Here is a 20,106-nt window from a genome sequence, read left to right as displayed (position 1 = left end):
TATTAATACCAATTTACAGGGTAATCTAATATAACCGCATTAACATCAACTCACATGGAAATATGGGAACACTCAAAGCACTGAAACACTCAACACTGAAACTTCAAGCGTAGAACACTTGCTTAAACTCGCACTGCCCAGAAACAAAACTTAATCCAACTTATTTAACTGTGCAGAAAAAAAAGAAAAAAGAAAATGATTCATATGCATACAACCCCCAATATGTGTGAATTAGGCCACTAGAAGGCCATCTTACGAGCCTTACGTTGTGCAAAATCATCAACAATGTCCCTAATATTTAATGCTCTGGCTCTTGTGTTTTCAATGGACAGGATAGCTAACCCACTGAGCCTCTCCTGCCCCATGCTGCTCCTTAGGTTGGTCTTAATAAGTTTGAGCTTGGAAAATGATCGCTCAGCTGTTGCCACAGTCACAGGCAATGTCAGAAACAACATGAGAGCAGTACACACTTCCTCGAATGTGGATGTTACGCTGTCATAATCTACCACTAGCATTTTGGCAAGTTGCAGAATTGATGACTTCTGTTAAATTAATCTAATTAATCGCATTTAATCGCACATACATACAGACGTTACAAGAAGCAGTTTTTTTTACCATTAATTATTGAATACAAGCCTATAATGTACAATGGTCATGGCATTTTTATCACTGACTGAACCAAACCTATGAATTAGGTTACAGTATATGACAGTTGTAAATGTTGATACATTACGTCTCCCAGCTCTCTCTCTCTCTCACACACACACACACTCCGGCCACAGCGCCGCCCCTCTGGAGGTCTGGATGGATAAAGCTAATGCGGCTATTCCAGGCCAATTTTCCCTCTCCTGCTGCCTCTAGGTCGACCAACAGCTCTCCTACAGACACTATGACCAGGTTCACCAATGCCACACACTTTCCCGATGGGCAAAGTGTTGAAATAAACGTGTGTTTGTGCTTCGTGACCACTTTCGCCTTGCATGGCCACTCAGCTGCGCTCCAAAGTTGAACCGGGAGACGCGCGAGCGTCTTTTCCAAAAGGAAAATATCGTCATAATCGGCAAAAAACATTAATAAGACATCATTTATTAGCCATTTTGGCGTTTTTTTCTTCCAAATCTCACTGAACCGAACTGCGCTCTGGCTCACGCAGCAGCGATCTGGGACTCGGATCTCCTGCTGTTTAATCCATACTTTTTCTGTGATTAATTAATCTAATTAATGAGCTAAATTCCCAGCCCTAGTCTAAATCAAACATGTTCTGTGTTATATGTTAGGCTAGCTTCTGGTCCAGAGCTTACCTGTTGCATGACAGTTCACAGTTACTGCTGCTACGTGTCCTGTCCTCCTCACGACCACTCTTGGTTAAAAATCCAAATTGGTCTAATTTCGGGAGTTTTGCCACCCTTTCCTCTAGCTCTCTACGTTCCTGGCGCTTCTTGCAGCCGCTCTTGGGTTTGAAGGGCATGCTACTTGTTTTGGTCAGCACGATGATTGCAATGTGCAGCTATCCATTCAAAAAATCACAATAAAACATTTAGCCTTCCCAGAAACCCTTGCTGTATCTCAGTAGAAACAAATATACTCTGACATGACAGTTTGGCGACAATGAAAGATGATAACTTTATTTAGCTGTTTTTATTTGATGGTTGGATTTTAATGCTGAGGTTTTTTTTTTTTTTTTTTTTAAGGAGGCGGGTCTGAGGTAGTTACGGGCCCCCAGAGATCACGGGCCCCGGTGCGACCGCACCTGCTGAACCTGCTATAGTTACGCCACTGCATTCCACTCAAAGTTTTATCAGGATGCTAATAGCTGCTTTTGTTGACCAGACATGCCTTTGCAGAGTACCATATGCACTATTTTTACCATTTGTGGTCCACTTTTTGTTGTGCGGACCCTGGTATCGTTGATATAAAGACGTGTTTCTATGGAAACATCTGGCTGTTTAGCCACTGAATCTTCTGCCTTCCATTTTTGGAGGTCCTATTTGTGGTTCAGAGTGATCCGTTTCTTTAACCCTCTATTCTTCATGTACGTATTCCTAGTGGCATTTCAGTGGCTTAAAAATATCTGAAAGCCTGATTTCTTGTGTTTTGGTCCAGGATTGGGTCTAATGAATGGGTATTGAGAAGAGAACAACATTCCCCAAGGAAAACTGACGTCAGGGCGCTCTGTCCCTGATGTCAAACAGGTTAATATTCCCTTGGAATCTGATGGCAGTATACTGTGTTACCCTTTACTCTGTGCTTGCCCTAGGATACAACCCTTGGTGACCCTACTGCTTGTTAACCTGGCCTCTGACCCAGCATTGATTTTGTTCTCTATGTCTATCCCTTCTCCAGAGCCCCTGAAATCATTTTGGGCTTACCTTTCAGCGAGGCCATTGACATGTGGTCCCTGGGCTGCGTTATTGCTGAGTTGTTCTTGGGTTGGCCGCTGTACCCGGGGGCATCGGAGTATGATCAGGTGAGTATCTGGGGTGGGTCACCTTCATGCCCACTGTAGGATGGGCAGACTCACTGGAGCGCTTTCAGTTAGAATCTGCTTGGTAGATCATCTCTGCCTATGTACCTGCTCAAATTAATCTCTTGCTGTAGCCAGTAGACATGTCAGAAAATACCAAGAAGTGCTAAAATGCAACTTGGACTGAATTTAATTTTCCACCATCAGTCTATCAGTTTAAGATTCTTGACTGAATGTTTTGTAACCCTTCTCTCCCTCCAACCATCAAGCATAAATTGTTGATGCATGAAGAACAGGAGCTTCTAAATTAGCTTTCCTGGAGGCTCAACCCACAGCCCTTGCAGGAAGATACTGTGCCAGTCCAAAATTAGCATTTGTTTCAGGCATAGTGTTTGCATTCATTTACCCACTAAACAGCTGCTTCAGGAAGTCATATTGATACCTCCACAATGGCTCTGCAAATACTGCCTGAGAATCCTATACTTTCTTTAAATAATGGTTTACATAGGGAATTGCTAGTCTTACAAAAAAATAGTACAGGGCAATGCTAAGCCGTTCATGATGCAGTTTGTGTCCATTCGTGTCCCTTGGTCCAGATCCGCTACATCTCCCAAACACAGGGCCTGCCAGCAGAGTACCTCCTGAGCGCAGGGACGAAGACGACTCGTTTCTTTCACAGGGACCCAGACTCCACGTACCCTCTGTGGAGACTTAAGGTACGGTCACAGTGCAGTGAGCGAAGTCAGTGTATACATTGTATCTCAGGTAAAACAGCTGAAATATAGAATAGAATAGATCTTTGTCATTATTTAAAAAAAGAAACGAAACACCATTTTTGGTCTAGGATTGTCAGCATAGTAAATGACATAACAAATGTAGACATAAATATGAACAAACATAGATAACATAGCACAGTGAGATAGTATGTACCAAAGTACTGGTGCAAAATGATAACATAAAGTGCAAGTGGAAAAAAAGTGACAGGGAGTAATGAACTTTTAGTTTTTGGGGTAGGGGTTCATTAAATCTGGGTCGAGGGGGAGGAGGTTTTGCATTTGACTGCCTGTGAAAATAAGCTGTTTTTTAATCCATTAGTTTTGGTCCTAAATGTTGGTTTGGGTTGGGTCTGAACTTGTCAGCTGTGGTGTGATGTGTCCACACAGCATTTCTGCGGAATATTCTATACTCGATTTCACCCCAGCCCAGAGTCTTATCTACGCAAAGTAAAGCAGATGTTCTTTGTGTGCAAAAACAAATGGACCTACAGTGTGTTGTAAATAAAATTCCAGGCTAACGAGAGAAGAATGGATTTCATTGGCGAGGATTGGACAACATGAGCAGCCTTTGCCATGCAGCTAACCAACCTAGAGAAGAACTTGGTAGAGTTTTAATTTCTGCATCTTGCCTAGATGCAATTGAAGTTGGATCACATTGAAGGGTTTTCATCTGTCATGTTATGTCCTACTTGAATATAGCCATTTTTGTCCTTTTTACCTTCCTTGGCCTCTACCACACTAGAAGATTGCTTTTGAGTGTACATGCAGCCTTAGACTCACTGTAACCGTGGCCTTGGACTTTCTGTAACCAAGACCTGCACAGCCTTAGACTGTGTAGCCAAGGCCTTAAGGGTATCTTATGCTTCTGTGTGGAGCCTACGCAGAGCTTAGTGTGGCCTATGGAAGTAGCCTGTACCATTGCAAGCATTTATACTTCTGAGCTGGTGTCTGTGTCACTCTGCAATTACACCACCAAAACCAAAAAAGTTTACTCCTGTTGCTTTTTTCGCTCTATAAATAATGCCGATTATATCGCAAAAAGAAAAAAAAAAAGTGACACCTGAAATTTTCTAATGTCATACAGCCCTGCATGAATGGCTGCAACTGTGTTTTTGTAACAGCGTGAATGGCTGCAACTGTGACAAAAACAGTGGAAAAGTTAGACAACTTGTCCCACACTAAAATCCCCCTAGCTGGAAACAAAGAACAAACAACATATGCATAGGAGGAAGTGCAATGCTACCAAGTGAACAAAACACAGTTGTTGCGATCTGTGTTGCTGCGACATGTGTACCTCTCCAGAAATACAACTACATCAGGCTATGGCGTAGGCTATGGCATGTATTATGTGGCTGCGCTGTGTATATTCTATACTGACTAACCAAGGCCTGCACAGCCTTAGACTCTCTGTAACCAAGACCCTGCCCATTCATAAGGCTGGTTCATACTTCTCCACACACGTAATAGTGGACATGTCCGCTCGAAAGTTTGATACATTTGACGTCATTGTGCACCTCTGTGGACAAACGCTTGCTGCACTCCAAGTATGTGTCTGTACAGCTGTGTACGCACAGCTCTGGACACACTGAGCATGATCAATTCACTAGTGTCCACTTTATATACCAACATGGATGTGTTGGGGTAGTTTGAAAACTGTATAGACTATTTAAAAGGTAATAAAACTGTTACATACATGTAAAAGTGTGTATGTGTGAGTGCAGACTTGTTTCGAATTGAAAATCTCACTCCAGGCAGCTAATCAAAGTTAGCAACCCCGTGAGCTGCCTCTCTGAATTTGTAAGACAGACAGAACTGGACCCAAATCTCACTGCTGTGGTACGTGTGCAGGGAATATCAGAATAATAATTTATATTTTTAATATTACTATTAATAAAAATATAAATACAGCATGTTTTGTGCAAGTGCAAAGTACGTGGCTTGACCAGAGAACTATGAATGTTTCCATGTACGCATACTTAGAGTGGATACGTGACTGTTGCTCTTGTACGGTGAAGTATGAACCAACCTTTAGACTCTCTGTAACCAAGGCCTTAGACTCTCTGTAACCAAGGCCTGCACAGCCTTAGATGCTTTGTAACTAAGACCTTAGCCTCTCTGTAATTAAGGCCTGCTCAACCTTAGGGACTTTTTGCATCAAACCAGGTACCGTTCTCTTGGTGCTGTATTTTCGGTACTTTCTCTTTTCATTGACTTCCAGGCAAGTACCAGTACCAGAAGTTCCAGTACCTAAAGTACCAATCCAGCTAGGGTACTTTTTTGGTACTTCAGTACTTTCAGTTGAGACTTGGAAATGCTTTCAGTCTCACTTGGCTATGCAAATAGATTGCCTCTAAACACAATACCACCACGATATTGAAAAAAGTTCTCAGTTAACTCAGAAAACAACATTAAAGTGTGTTAAAAAAAAAAAAATGGATGTGTGGACAAATGAAGAGATCCAAACAACAAGGTCAGGATGGCATGACAAGAAATAGAAGTATTTTGTATAATATAGTAGGACAGCATGGTACTAGAAAAGTTCCACGTATGGTCATGTGATTATGTTGTAGTAACTATTGAGGTATCTATAAAGCAACCCCTCAAAGTGTTTTAAACGGCAAGGATGAAAATGATTATGCTTGTCCCGGAGAAGGCATGTAAAGTGTAAGAAACTTTTTTTTTTTTTTTTTTTTAAAGATTATGTACTAGATAATCTTGAAATGGAATAATCATTAAAATTGCAAAGCTTGCTGAGTTTTTTTCCCTCCTCTGACACAGTAAAAATGTTTTAGTAAAGCTTAAACCCCCTGCACTACAATGTCCATACAGTATGAAGGAATGAAAAGGCCTGAGCTCAATCTAGCTGAATTGCATGCAAGAACTGCATGTGCATAACATGCAATGTCAGTATTAATATCCAGTCCAGCCATTTTTCAAATTCAGTACAAAATACCCTGCCTCACTTTGTGATGTAATTCAGCACCGGTACCAGTGTTTATACCAGTGGAAAACCAACACCTTGAAGTACTGTACTTTTGGTACTTTCTTGGAGTACCAAAAGTATGGTACCTGGTGCAGTGGAAAAGCACCCTTAGACTTTCTGCATCCAAGGCCTGCACAGTCTTTGACAATTTGTAACTAATGCTGCGTTCCATTTGAACTTTGACGTTGGAATTCCGAGTTCTAGTCAGAAATTCCCCCTCGGAAAGTTGAAAGAACCTCTGCAACACCGACCTCAGAATTCAAGATGGCTGTTCCCTTCATCAACAGAAGTGAAAGCTGTAGTTGTATACTGTTTATTAGCACTTATGTCTTATTTTTGGCTCATTAAATTGATTGTACACATAGTACTGTCCAACTGCTATCTGTTGCTATGATGTTTGTATGTGCAAAATACCGTGTAATGTGTTATCAACTCATATTGCAACAATGGATAACAATGAACCTGTCTAGAACTGGGGCCTGTTTCAGAAAGCAGGATTTCTTGCTTAGCCGGATAATTTATCGGATTTAAGGTAGTCTGGGATAAATGTTAGTAATAGAAGATAATGGCCATTTAAACTGGGGTACCTTAAATTTGACAAGTTATCTGGCTAAGCAAGAAATCCTGCTATCTGAAACGGCTCCCTGGAATTGCTGAATGGCTTTCCGACTTGTTGTATGGGAACGAGGTTAACTCGGCTGTGATGTCATTCCCAGCTCCAACTTCCAACTTCTGAGGTAAATGGAATGCAGCTCTCTCTCTTACTAAGGCCATACTCTCTCTGTAAGCAAGGCATGCACTGTCTGTGACTTAAGCCTTAAGGCCAATTCATACTTCACTTTTCTGTGTGCTACATTTGACTGCAGATGCGGATGGTCGTGGTCGATGTATGCATACAGCAGTGATATTCCACCTGACCAGGAAAGGGCAAATATATTGCAGTGTAGTGAAATGAGTAAATTTTTATGAACAATTTTAAAGGTATTAGGCAGTATTATGGTAGTAAGGCATACCATGGTATTTTGACAAAATCAACCGGAGGACCACCCCCTCCACCCACTTGGCAAATCTTAAAAATACTGGAATAGTGTTGCTTTTCAAAATGCTGTACCCCTCGGTACCATGTCTGGGCAGTATGAACAATTCAATATCTGGGTTCCTCTCCCTCCTCATACAACTGCTTACCATAATTGCTACAACAATAGCTATTCTTCCTCTACTCTTTTGTTGTTGGCTGCTGATCTCTGAAAGTCAGCACTGCCACCTACTGGAAATACTTAATCAATTGTTCTGTACATGCGTGGTTGATGTACACGGATGCGCATGGTTTCCGGTACACACAAAAATCTGGGCTACATGCGCACCAACCTTAGTCGTCTCCAGCCAACCCCTGATGGTGAAATTTATCACTTATCCTTGTCCAGAACCAAAAGCGCACATGGAAAAGTGAAGTATGAGTTGGCCTTAGACTCTTTGTAACCAAGGCCTGCACAGCCTTAGACACTGTGACCGAGGCTTGAATCTGTAATGTACCTTCTCCATCTTCAATGATTAGAACGCTTCCCTTCATAATCATCAATGCTGGTTTTATTGTATCTCATTCATTCTTATGTCTGGAAGTGTCTCCTTCTCTTGGTGCTAAATTGATGTTTTGCCATCCCAGCAGCACAATCCAGACTGTAGTGTTCATGCTCACCGGAAGGCCCATTGAGGGGGGTGTATAGGGAGATTTTAGGAGGGCAGAATGGTCATCTTGTTGCTGGCTTTTCCCCAGACACCTGAGGACCATGAAGCGGAGACGGGGATCAAGTCAAAGGAGGCCAGGAAGTACATCTTCAATTGTCTGGATGACATGGCACAGGTAATGAACCCCGCAGAGGGCGTCGTAGAGCTGTTTGGCCAAAACAAATCAGCTGTTGAGAATCAAAGCACACAATGTCATTTAACATTCTGAGGACTGAATTCCTTAAAGTGTTGACTTGTTTTTCTAAAAGCGTGAGTAGCGTCATCAGGGCCCCTCTGTGGCTGTTAATCTTTGACATTCGTCTGCATGTTTCAGGCTTTGCAGCTTCAGCTCTCGTTCCGGGCTGGGGAAGGCAGCTGTATGAGGCACAAGGGGCTTTTTGTGATCGGCTCAGTGAGCCTGTCCTGTCATACACCCATTTTCTGCCTAGACTCTTTCATTGAATTGGAGCTATGTGTATAACCCAGGAGGTCCCACCTGTAGGAAGAGCAGTCCACATATGGCATCTCACCCACTTTTTATTCTCTAGAATCTAATTGGATGATAGAATCATGAAAACCAATTACCACTTAATTTTCCATTCAGTGCTTAGCTTTTGTCCTGGACTTTGGTGTCCCGTGACTATTTTTGCTAAGTGGTCCTCCACAAACCTATCATTCCACTGGGAAAATGCCCGGCATGCCACATGGCAAGTCATCGCCTGCCCTCACCCCAAATGCCTGTAATGTTTGAATTTGGAATCTTTTCTGGGCTAAAGAATAAAGATTCTAGTGACACCTACAGTATACAAAGGCTAGTCTCCAGATGTGGGTTGGTGGGTCCCAGAATGAAAAATGCAAGAGAAGAAGAGGAAGAAGTCTCTGAATGCAAGACCAACCTGGAGGGCAGGCTGATGTTTTCTCCATCGCTGAATAAGATTTAAATAATAGAGCAGGCTTCTCCTATCATTTTAATATAGGAGTCCTTGAGGGTGGTGGGGAGATGCTCTATGAGTTCTTGACTCCCTGCCACCAAGCCTAGAATGTCCAGAATCAGACCGGCATGATTCCTGGCACTGACTGATGTGGCTGAAATTGGGTGGGATGGAGCTGAGGGCCATAGACCTTTTCACCCTTGACTGCTTGTATATGATGAAGAAACCCGCTACTCGTCGCGTCCCACTGCTTCTTTATTTTCCTCCACTTTCAGCATTGGCGGTGCCCCATCCCCCACCCCCCCCAGAAACACAGCCCCTGCTTGACAGATGTGGAGATGCTAGCAGTTTGGCACCCCTTCAGTGCTGAGGTTATAAAAGAGGATTATGGGATTGTGATTCTCTGGACTGTGAGGAATCCAGTGGCCCTCAGGAGATGCACTGAGACTCCAGCTGAAATCCCTTTTTGGGAGGATCTGTGTGTTATCAATGTGAAGCTTAATTATGAATTGTTTATTATTTGAGGTTCTTATTTTGCTTAAAAAAGATGTACAGTCATTAATGTCAGATGCTGAGAAATAATATGATAAATGATGGCTTCTGAGGACTCCTGCACATTAGTATGTGTGGGGCATATTAATCTGGAATGACATGCATCTCCCACTTACTGTCAGCACTGTACTCCACCATAGACAGTAGTGACCTGTACCCACGTCCTGTGACTTTTATCACATGACATAAAGGTGGGAAATGGGCTGGGGGGGTAGACTAACTGGGGGTGGGGATTGTAAATAAGGTGTGAGGCCATGACTGGAAGCGCATCAGATAGTGGATGGGAGACAGCTGCAGATAAGAGCCGTCGAGGAATCTGGGACCGCCTGTCAGTGTGAAATTCCCAGTGACAGGCATGCCTTTCTCCCTCGGACCTCAGACGTGGCCCATGGACTGTGCTGTATACCCCCCCCAACCCCCCCCCCCCCCACATACACACACACACACACACACACATTTTTGCTTTCCTCTCCAGCACTTAGTGGTACATCAGTGATTAATGTTATGAATAATATTAATTGTGATAAATTGTTTGTGAATGTTTGACGGATGAACCATTTCAGAAATTATTGGACACAGTCCGACACCAGCTTTTTTAACATTTTTTTTTTTTTTTTTTTTTTATCTGATAGGACATTCCTTAAGTAACTAGATTGCTGGTTTCTATGTAGTCTGTCCTGGTTTGTAAGGAGCTCTTTGCTTGTACATTACAGGACACAGCAATGACTGAATACATGGATCTCTCCAAGCCTCTCTGAAGGGGGGGACATGACTTGGTCACTCAGTGGCTCCTCCCATGGCTTCTCACAGGTTAATATGGTGACTGACCTGGAAGGTAACGACATGTTGGCAGAGAAGTCTGACCGGCGGGAATTCATCGACCTTCTGACCAAGATGCTGACCATAGATGCAGACAAGAGGATCACCCCCATTGAGACACTGAACCACCCTTTCGTCACCATGACACACCTGCTCGACTTCCCCCACAGCACTCGGTAGGTCAAGCTAGAGGCTCTGCTAAGCAGGACGTTTAGCTGTTCTCCCAGTACAACCATGTCCTCTACTGTAGCCTTCAGAAAAGTCTGTTTAGGAAAGTTCCAATAAATCAGATGGTTGCTGAACTGTGGAAAATGTCTGAGCCTTGTGATGATGGTCACAGAAGACAAACACATCCATCTGTAAATCTTCAAATTGTTAAAGTAGATTAAAGCAGAATATACAAGATGTGATGAAAATGGCAGGATCACTCTAATTCCCTTTTATGTTTCCCCTTTTTCACATAATTCTGTTAAGTCCTTATAGGCATGACTGGTTAAGGATGGGTAATGTAATGTTCATCCCGATCTCTCAGCTTCTCATCTGATTTTTATCTTCTTCCCCTCACCCCTTCCCCCTCATCCAGCGTTAAATCCTGCTTCCAGAACATGGACATCTGCAAGCGACGAGTCAGCATGTATGATGCAGTCAACCAGAGCAAGACCCCCTTTATCTCTCATGTGGCCCCCGGGACCTCCACAAATCTCACCATGACGTTCAACAGCCAGCTTAGCACAGTGCATAGCCAGGTCAGTCCCACACGCCATTCCCTGCCTGCCCTGACCCAACCTAGCGCATACTGGACCATCTCCTGTAGAACCCTGTTCTCAGCAATGAGGACTAGCACAATCGTGTCATTTGTCGTAAACCTTGTCAGTATGTATCTTACTCTTTTGTCAAAAAGAAACCTTTCATCAGTAAATTTCATATTTTACAGTTCTTGGTCCCATAAGCTTTTGTGCCGATCATTTTACATAAATGATGTAAGGCCTCATTTTACCAGGGGGCCGAAGTTTGCAACCCCGCGTTTTATTTGAAATGAAATGTAAAATGCACCGTTTCGCCTGAAATGGCTTGTCATTCCATTTGCGTTGTTACTCCGACTACTTTAAGACGATATGAGAAAAAGGGGAAATTCAAACTTTCCTCCTTTTATTTTATTTTTCTGAAGTTAAGCACTTTATTTAAACATGAACTATTTTCACGTTTTATTTATTTTCTCTTATTTTGAAATGCAGCCCCACTTTTACTTAGTAAATGAGAGAACATCATACATATTGTCACGGTGCGAGTAGACGAGCCGGTGAGAGAGGCAAGAGCAGCCAGGTTGACAGACAAAACGGGGTTTATCTGGAGGCAAACGAACAAGACGGAAACTCACACATGGGAATTGACGATGACAGATCTGGGGAAAACTACTCGAGACGTGGACTAAATACAAGAGACTAGGTAAACAGAACAGGCAACAGGTGAGAACAATCAGGGTTCGACATGAGGTAATGAGGGGGCGTGGCACACACGAGGAGCATTCGGAGCTGAACGTGACATAACCCCCCCCAAAGGTGTGCACACTGGGCGCGCCCGAGGGGAGGCGACGGACGAGATCAGGGGCCCAAAACCTGGAAAACAAAAGCAAAACATCAACGGGACACTGGAAACAGGACCGAGACACAAAACAGAAACAGGGACGAGAAGAAGGACAAGACCCGACAAAGCACAGGAAACGCGGACAAGCAGACAGAGAAGGGAGACACAGAGGGAACACCCACAGGCGACACAAAGGGGCCAGGAGTGCACAGAGGAGGAACAAAGGGACAAGGAGCAAACACAGGCGGAAGAAAAGGAGGAGGAGCCGACAGGGGAGACCAGATAGGAACGGAAGGGGGACAAAGGGGAGCCCGAGGGAGCCCAGGCGGGCGACGGGCAGTGGCCGGAGGGGCCGCAGGGGAGGTGGGAGCAGGAGGGGACCACACAGGGACCGAGGGAACGGGACGAGGGAGAGACGGAGGGAACAGGAGGGAACACCGACGAAGGCAGGCAGGAGGGGGAAGCCGCGGCAGGCAACGGCGCAGCCGGAGCCCCGCCGAAGCAGGGGGGCCCGGAGGTGATCGACATGGAGCCGGAGCAGCGGCCGAGGACCGGCCCCGAGGGACCAGGGGGGGACCCGGCGGAGACCGCCGACCCCGAGCCGGAGGACCCGCAGGCAGCCACCTAGCCACAGCCAGGGGCCGAACGGGCGAGCCAGGGGGCAGGGCGGGTGGGACCCGAGCCCGTCGCCCCCATCACGCGGCTAGTAGGGGGCGCCTCGGCGGCGCCGCCATCACGCGGCCAGTAGGGGGCGCCTCGGTGGGCGCCGCCATCACGCGGCCAGTAGGGGGCGCCTCGGCGGGCGCCGCCATCACACGGCCAGCAGGGGGCACATCCGCGGCCACCTCGGCCAGTGCCGCAGGCAGAGCGGTGGCAACTGCAGGCAGAATAGGCGAGACAGGCAGGACAGGCGGGTCAGGCGGTGCTGCTGGCAGCACGGCAGCAACAGCAGCAGGCGGTGCCGCGGGCAGCACGGCAGCAACAGCAGCAGGCGGTACCGCGGGCAGAACGGTGGCCGCAGCAGGCGGTGCCGCGGGCAGATCGGCGGCAGCAGCAGGCGGTGCCGCGGGCAGATCGGCGGCAGCAGCAGGCGGTGCCACGGGCAGATTGGCAGCAGCAGTAGGTGGCGTGGCCGGCAGGTCCGGCACGGGCGTCAGTAGGGGCGCCGAGCGACTAGGCGCTGCCCCTTTAAGGGCTCTCGGGACCCGGGGAATAGCGTCCCTAACAGCGCGTATCCCGCCTTCACCCAGGCGCGCCGGCGGGTAGTGATACGCCTCCATCTTCTTTTTGCCGTCCAGAACTGGTAGGAGGCAGCGGGGTCGCATCGGCACAGGCGAGGGGCTGGAGCCGCTTCTCCCTTACCCAGAGGACGAGCTGCTGCAGGAGGGAGCGCACTTCCGCCATGTTGCGCTCCTCTCTCCGAGGGTTTACTCCCTGGAGGAGCTCCTGGCTCCGTTTGACCAAGCCGAACAGCGTGGGGTCCTCCTTGATCTCCGGCTGCTCTCCCCAAAACGCGACCTCATGCAGCAGGACGAGCCAGAGGTCCTCGCCCTGCTGCGTTGCGTTGTTCGGGAGATCTGTCATTCTGTCACGGTGCGAGTAGACGAGCCAGTGAGAGAGGTGAGGGCAGCCAGGTTGACAGACAAAACGGGGTTTATTGGGAGGCAAACGAACAAGATGGAAACTCACACATGGGAATTGACGATGACAGATCTGGGGAAAACTACTCAAGACGTGGACTAAATACAAGAGACTAGGTAAACAGAACAGGCAACAGGTGAGAACAATCATGGTTCGACATGAGGTAATGAGGGGGCGTGGCACACACGAGGAGCATTCGGAGCTGAACGTGACACATATCATATAGTCACAGTCATACATACACTCACCTAAAGGATTATTAGGAACACCTGTTCAATTTCTCATTAATGCAATTATCTAATCAACCAATCACATGGCAGTTGCTTCTATGCATTTAGGGGTGTGGTCCTGGTCAAGACAATCTCCTGAACTCCAAACTGAATGTCAGAATGGGGAAGAAAGGTGATTTAAGCAATTTTGAGCGTGGCATGGTTGTTGATGCCAGAAGGGCCGGTCTGAGTATTTCACAATCTGCTCAGTTACTGGGATTTTCACGCACAACCATTTCTAGGGTTTACAAAGAATGGTGTGCAAAGGGAAAAACATCCAGTATGCGGCAGTCCTGTGGGCGAAAATGCCTTGTTGATGCTAGAGGTCAGAGGAGAATGGGCCGACTGATTCAAGCTGATAGAAGAGCAACTTTGACTGAAATAACCACTCGTTACAACCGAGGTATGCAGCAAAGCATTTGTGAAGCCACAACACGCACAACCTTGAGGCGGATGGGCTACAACAGCAGAAGACCCCACCGGGTACCACTCATCTCCACTACAAATAGGAAAAAGAGGCTACAATTTGCACGAGCTCACCAAAATTGGACAGTTGAAGACTGGAAAAATGTTGCCTGGTCTGATGAGTCTCGATTTCTGTTGAGACATTCAAATGGTAGAGTCAGAATTTGGCGTAAACAGAATGAGAACATGGATCCATCATGCCTTGTTACCACTGTGCAGGCTGGTGGTGGTGGTGTAATGGTGTGGGGGATGTTTTCTTGGCACACTTTAGGCCCCTTAGTGCCAATTGGGCATCGTTTAAATGCCACGGCCTACCTGAGCATTGTTTCTGACCATGTCCATCCCTTTATGACCACCATGTACCCATCCTCTGATGGCTACTTCCAGCAGGATAATGCACTATGTCACAAAGCTCGAATCATTTCAAATTGGTTTCTTGAACATGACAATGAGTTAACTGTACTAAAATGGCCCCCACAGTCACCAGATCTCAACCCAATAGAGCATCTTTGGGATGTGGTGGAACGGGAGCTTCGTGCCCCGGATGTGCATCCCACAAATCTCCATCAACTGCAAGATGCTATCCTATCAATATGGGCCAACATTTCTAAAGAATGCTTTCAGCACCTTGTTGAATCAATGCCACGTAGAATTAAGGCAGTTCTGAAGGTGAAAGGGGGTCAAACACCGTATTAGTATGGTGTTCCTAATAATCCTTTAGGTGAGTGTATATGTTCAGTTTATGTCACGTGACAATAAATATTGTCAAAAAGTTTTTGAATTGCACTGAATTTGATTTGACAGTCAGGTATTGATTACTTGCAATGTTGATACAACTAATAGGCTACTTAAATATATATCACACTAAATAGTTATGATCTTCTGGACCTTTCTTTAAAAAAATTCTCTCTAACTGGACCTCTTTAAATATTAGTTGAATACCCCTGTTATAGTGATATAGTGATCTAGATCAAGGCTCATGACAACCATGGCAAAAGTTACACTCAGTGCAACGATATGGCCCACATCAACAATCACTACAGTTAACAACTTATTGCACTTCTGAAGAGTGGAGTCTGTTTGAAGAAAGTGTTTATACAGGGGTGTAAATAGCCTGACCTTGGTATACTGCAGCTCTGCCTTGAGTTTTGGCCTGAATGGATTGGTATTTTCTTTAAATCTTTTACCATGGCCTGCAGGTTCCATGGTCTATGGAAAGCACAGAAGCCTGTGGAAGTGATTGATTCTATGGATGTTTGTGGAGTTGAAACATTATTCTTTTTACCCCCCATCAGTGGTTGCTGGGCTTTGATGTTTATTTTGCTTGATGAAGGCTGCAGTGGCATATTGATTAATGCTCTCTGCATGTGTGTCCCTGCACCCACCCCAGCAAATGAAGAGGCAGTGCCAGCAGATTGCTTTTGTGAAAAGGAAAAAAAACACACTCACATGTCAGGGGTTTATTAGCTCTGTTAGTGTGTGTGTGTGTGTGTGAATGACCCCAAGTATCATCAGTCCTGTTTACACTGTGGGCTGACCTCAGCATCCCTCTGTAACCCGTGTGTGTGTGTTTTCTCCCCATGATCCCTTGCTTTGCCACTCCTGCCCCTTTTTTTTTTGACCCCCTTGGCATGCTAGTCCTATCGAGGTTACGCACAAGCAGGTAGCAGCCCCCACCTCACCTCACATGTTCCCAGTTCTGGCTGGCTTGTTATTACAATGCACATGGGCGTAAATCCCGGGGGGGACGGAGGGGACATGTCCCCCCCCTATCCGAGGGTTGTCCCCCCAAAAAAAATTATAAAAAAAAAAAAATCTATTGTGAAAAATATATGTATGTATACCTAAAATAATTCTGTAAGTAGAAAAAAAAACAAACGCAAAAAATGCATTTAGAAATTCCCCCTCCCCTTCCTCACAGTGGATTGGCCAACTGCCTGCTTTCCCAGGTCATCTCACCTTCTCTACACACACGAATCAGGTGTGTGGCTGCAGCTCAATTAATGTTGAACTCCAGTAAGTAGGGTATTTTATTCACTTTAAATAAAGCGATTCTCTTTAATGTAGTTGATGCAGACTCATTCATAAATTAGTTGCGGCAAAAATGCTGATTACCGATGTAATTTTCCACGAATCTGCTATATTAACGATTAAAATATTACTTATCTAGTTAACGTTAGCTTGTTTACAATAGCTTGTTGCATAGTGTACTGCAACTAACACGCCAAAGCCGTTTCCCATGCATTGTTTTATTTGTGACGACTTGGCATAATGTTAACTTAACATAAACGGCCACAATTAGCATATTGTTTAGCTGTGCATTTACTAAATGAGCACTGTGCTACGTCCGAACTGACCCCACTGTATTTTTTTTGTTTAATCAATATCTATTATGCATTTAAACAGTCATGTTTAAATTTTATTGTATATTGATGGCTTGACTGTAGACAACATAACAAACAATGCAATAAATAGTTTTGAAGAAAAATCTGCTTTGTCATTGAACCTGAGAAAAACTTTGAAAATAACCATAATGACACAGTCTCCATGCTACAATAATAATGATAGAAGCAAAGTTTTTCATTGTGGGGACATATCTTTATAAGTACAATTTGACTGTATTATTTGTGTCCCCTTCAAAAATTGCTCATGAGAAAAAGGCATTTATTGTCCGCCCCTACTGTTGAATGAAATTTACGCCCATGACAATGCACTCTTGCTTCTGGCGCATTAAAGGAGAAGCTTCTGCCAGTGTCTTTCTCCTTCTGCCTTCCCATCGCTTCCTTCTTCCCTCTTTCATTACATTAATAGCACTGCACTGTGACAGCTGTTTGATTACCTTTACACATGCAGTTCTCAGTGGAGTATTTTGAGCATCTATTATTTCGTTTTCACACATTTCACAGTACAGTGTTCAGTGGTACATTTTACCATAAGTGCTGACAGGCAAATGACCATTTCATGCTGTCTGAAGTAAGTGCTCTCATGGCCACCTTTGGGTATCATTGGATTATTGTTAAATGTGCCCCTTGTCTGCTGCTGCTGTTCCTTTAGGCCACCAGCCTCACTACCCCCTCCACCAGTGCCACCCTGTCCCTTGCCAATGCTGATGTCTCCCTACTAAACTACCAATCTACACTCTGCCAGCCACCAGCTGTGGCCCAGAGAGGCGTGACCTTGCCCCCAGGCTCCTCCCAGCTGTGTGCTGCCCGGCCTGACCCCTTTCAGCAAGCCCTCATTGTTTGCCCCCCCGGCTTCCAAGGTAAGCTGTCCTGCGCTGGGTGGCTCTTTGTGGAGAGTGGTCCGATGGATGTGTCTGTGAGTCTGTGCACACGCTAAGCCCTCATTCCTTTGGTGATGCAAACCCACAGGGGGCCAGGTGGACGGCTGCTCTCCTAAAAGCCTTAATCTATTTTCAGCCCCCCGAGGCATTTTCCGTAACATTCCAGGCATTGTTTTCATGCTGGAGTGGAGTTGGAACAAGTTTAGCATGAGTTTCTGGGATAATGTTGGATGGCATACCATTCTGTGTCGCATTCTGACACAGGCGGGTCAATCCCCTGTGGGTGCTTTTGACGGGCCGGTCGTCATATGTCCAACCTGGCGTCATCTGACTCAGTGCTCACATGACACTGGGCTTCCTCTCTGCCCCCAGGTCTCCAGGCCTCGCCGTCCAAGCACAGCGGCTACTCTGTGCACATGGAGAGTGCCATTCCCATAGTGACCCAGGCCCCTGGAGCCCAGCCCCTGCAGATCCAGCCCAGCCTCCTGACCCAGGTAAGAGGTGCAATGTAAGAGGTGCCATGGAGACTACTGCGAGTACCTTTAATCCCATTCAGAGATTATTATCAGAGGTGAAATGAGTCACACCTGCCAGATGAATGTCACATCCCCTTCAGCCCTGCCAGGGTCAATCCTATGTATTCTGGTGCTTTTGTTTATCTCTCTGTTACCTTATCGGCTCATTAGTAGTAAATATGGCCATAGCTGTAAAGTTTAATACAGCTTCATTTGGTGTCTGTTAACATCCAGACCCCCAGCCAGAACTGGCAGGCAGTAAAGCTGTCTGTACTGGGCTCTGATCATTATCACCTGTAGCTTGGGAGGTACCCAGTGGTTAAAGTCATTTAGGTCGACAGCAGTTCCTCAAAGCTATCATTTCCCTCCCCCTTACCCTTCACAGGGTTTCCTCCTTCTGGAACATTCCACACATGTCTACCCATCCCAGAACAATGTTTTTTTTGTTGTTGTTTTTGATTACTCTTATCTCCAGCTAATCAATGCTCTTGGCTTCTTATTCTAATTATAATCTGGTTGAGAACAAGCACTTGATATTTCTTGAGTTCCTAAAAAGCTAAATGGATTTTTTTCTGAAGTAAAAGTTAATGATTAAGATGTCTCACTCCTGCCTAAAGTTTATGTACATCCTCCATAAAAAATACTGGCTGACTGAATAATTAAAAACCATGTGCTGATACATTAACAACACATTCAGCTGAAAGTACCTTTTTAAATTAAGTTCAGTGCACTCACATAACATGCCACGCACACATGTAGGATCTCGGGGTGGGGATGTGCCGCGCACGCAGTGAGGGGGCCATCCACATGGCCTTACTCGCTGTGCTGTGCGGCCCTCTGCCTCCCCTTGTTTTAATTGCACTTTAGTCATCACATATCAGTATACACACAGGGCCTTGGGGGGTGGGGGCACTACTCAGAGGTTGGTGGGTGGGGCCGCTGAGGTGGTCTCACTCACCTCTTCACTGCTGCCAGCCCCTCAATTTTACTTACACCATATACATTGAGGGTCCTGGCGGGGGGGGGGGGGGGTGATGGGGAGGAGAGCTGTTTGCAAGCAGCACTCCTCCTCGCTTCCCCCGTCAATTTTAAAACCATCTTAAGTTTCTCAACAGTCATACTCATCCCGTACACCACATACACTCACAATCACCAACACATGCATCCAACACTTCACCTCTCACACAGGTGCGTGGGGGAGGAGAGTGGGCGGGTCTTCCTACACCCCTGCTCCCTGCCCGCGATGGTGGGGGGGCACTCGGGTAGTCGTCTGGCTGGCGGCGCCCTGGGGTTGCGGCTGGCGCTGGGGGGTGGCGTCCGTTCCCATGCATGGTGGAGGGCGGTCCGGAGTGGATGGGCTTATGTCTTTTGGTCTCTGTGTATGTGTCTGTGTATGTTGTGTGAGTGGGTGTATGGTCTATGTGTATGGCTGAGAGGTGTGTCTGCGAGGTGTCTGCGTGGGCGGTGTGGGCCTGGGTCCGAGGCTAGCTGCTCCTTCCTGGGCGCGGCTGCCTCCTTGGCATGGTTGCTGTCCCTTCTCCCCGGGTGGTGGCCTGGGGGGGGCTCGGGCCCTGGCCCTGGCCCGTGCGGGAGCGGCCGTCACCCTCGCGGGGTCGGCTGCCTGTTGCCTATGGTTCTCTGGGGCTTGTGCCCTTTTGGCTGCGGGGGCTGCGTCTGGGACCTCCCTCCTCCTCCTGCTGGGGTGGGGACCCGGATGTCGTGGGGACGTGGGGCCTTGGCTCTTCTGTGCTCATGGGGGGCTGCGGACGCCTTGGGTCTCCTGGGCCTGTCTCCGCCGGCCTCTGGTTCCTGTGGGGTGTGGTTGCGGCCCCCCACCCTCGCTATCAAGGGCATTCCATGGAGAAATTCACACGCACCCAACACACGCATACATGTTCAAACACCTCCCCCAAACAGATGAACACACATGCAAATACACCTCCACGCTCCCTTCCAAGCACATGCTGCAATTCTGTATGTCTGTATATCTGTTTTATTTTCTTTATTTCTGGTTGTGTCTTTGTATTTATCCTTTTTTGGTTGTATTTCAAATGCGTTTTTTTTTTTTTTTTTGCCTTATGTGTTAATTTCTTAGCCT

The 20,106-nt window shown here is 46.3% G+C and overlaps 1 protein-coding gene across 14 annotated transcripts in view; it reads left to right on the top strand.

Annotated features, from left to right (window-relative positions):
• The window catches only part of LOC140588323 (homeodomain-interacting protein kinase 2-like), a 60,538-nt gene that overhangs the window by 29,020 nt on the left and 11,412 nt on the right, over positions 1-20,106 (top strand). For 10 of the 14 annotated variants that reach the window (XM_072710333.1, XM_072710338.1, XM_072710339.1 and 7 more), the window contains 7 exons: positions 2,344-2,467; positions 3,061-3,180; positions 7,998-8,084; positions 10,243-10,427; positions 10,835-10,997; positions 17,265-17,472; positions 17,866-17,987. In XM_072710333.1, coding sequence (XP_072566434.1) covers positions 2,344-2,467; positions 3,061-3,180; positions 7,998-8,084; positions 10,243-10,427; positions 10,835-10,997; positions 17,265-17,472; positions 17,866-17,987 — 1,009 coding nt within the window. The remainder of the gene's footprint in view (positions 1-2,343; positions 2,468-3,060; positions 3,181-7,997; positions 8,085-10,242; positions 10,428-10,834; positions 10,998-17,264; positions 17,473-17,865; positions 17,988-20,106) is intronic. The other 4 variants (XM_072710341.1, XM_072710332.1, XM_072710331.1 and 1 more) reach the window with 1 other exon arrangement.

Source organism: Paramormyrops kingsleyae, chromosome 3 (assembly GCF_048594095.1).
Source record: "Paramormyrops kingsleyae isolate MSU_618 chromosome 3, PKINGS_0.4, whole genome shotgun sequence".
In the NCBI taxonomy this organism is placed as follows: Eukaryota; Metazoa; Chordata; class Actinopteri; order Osteoglossiformes; family Mormyridae; genus Paramormyrops; species Paramormyrops kingsleyae.
Note: the sequence above shows the minus strand (reverse complement) of the source record. Positions and strands in the feature narration are given on the sequence as shown.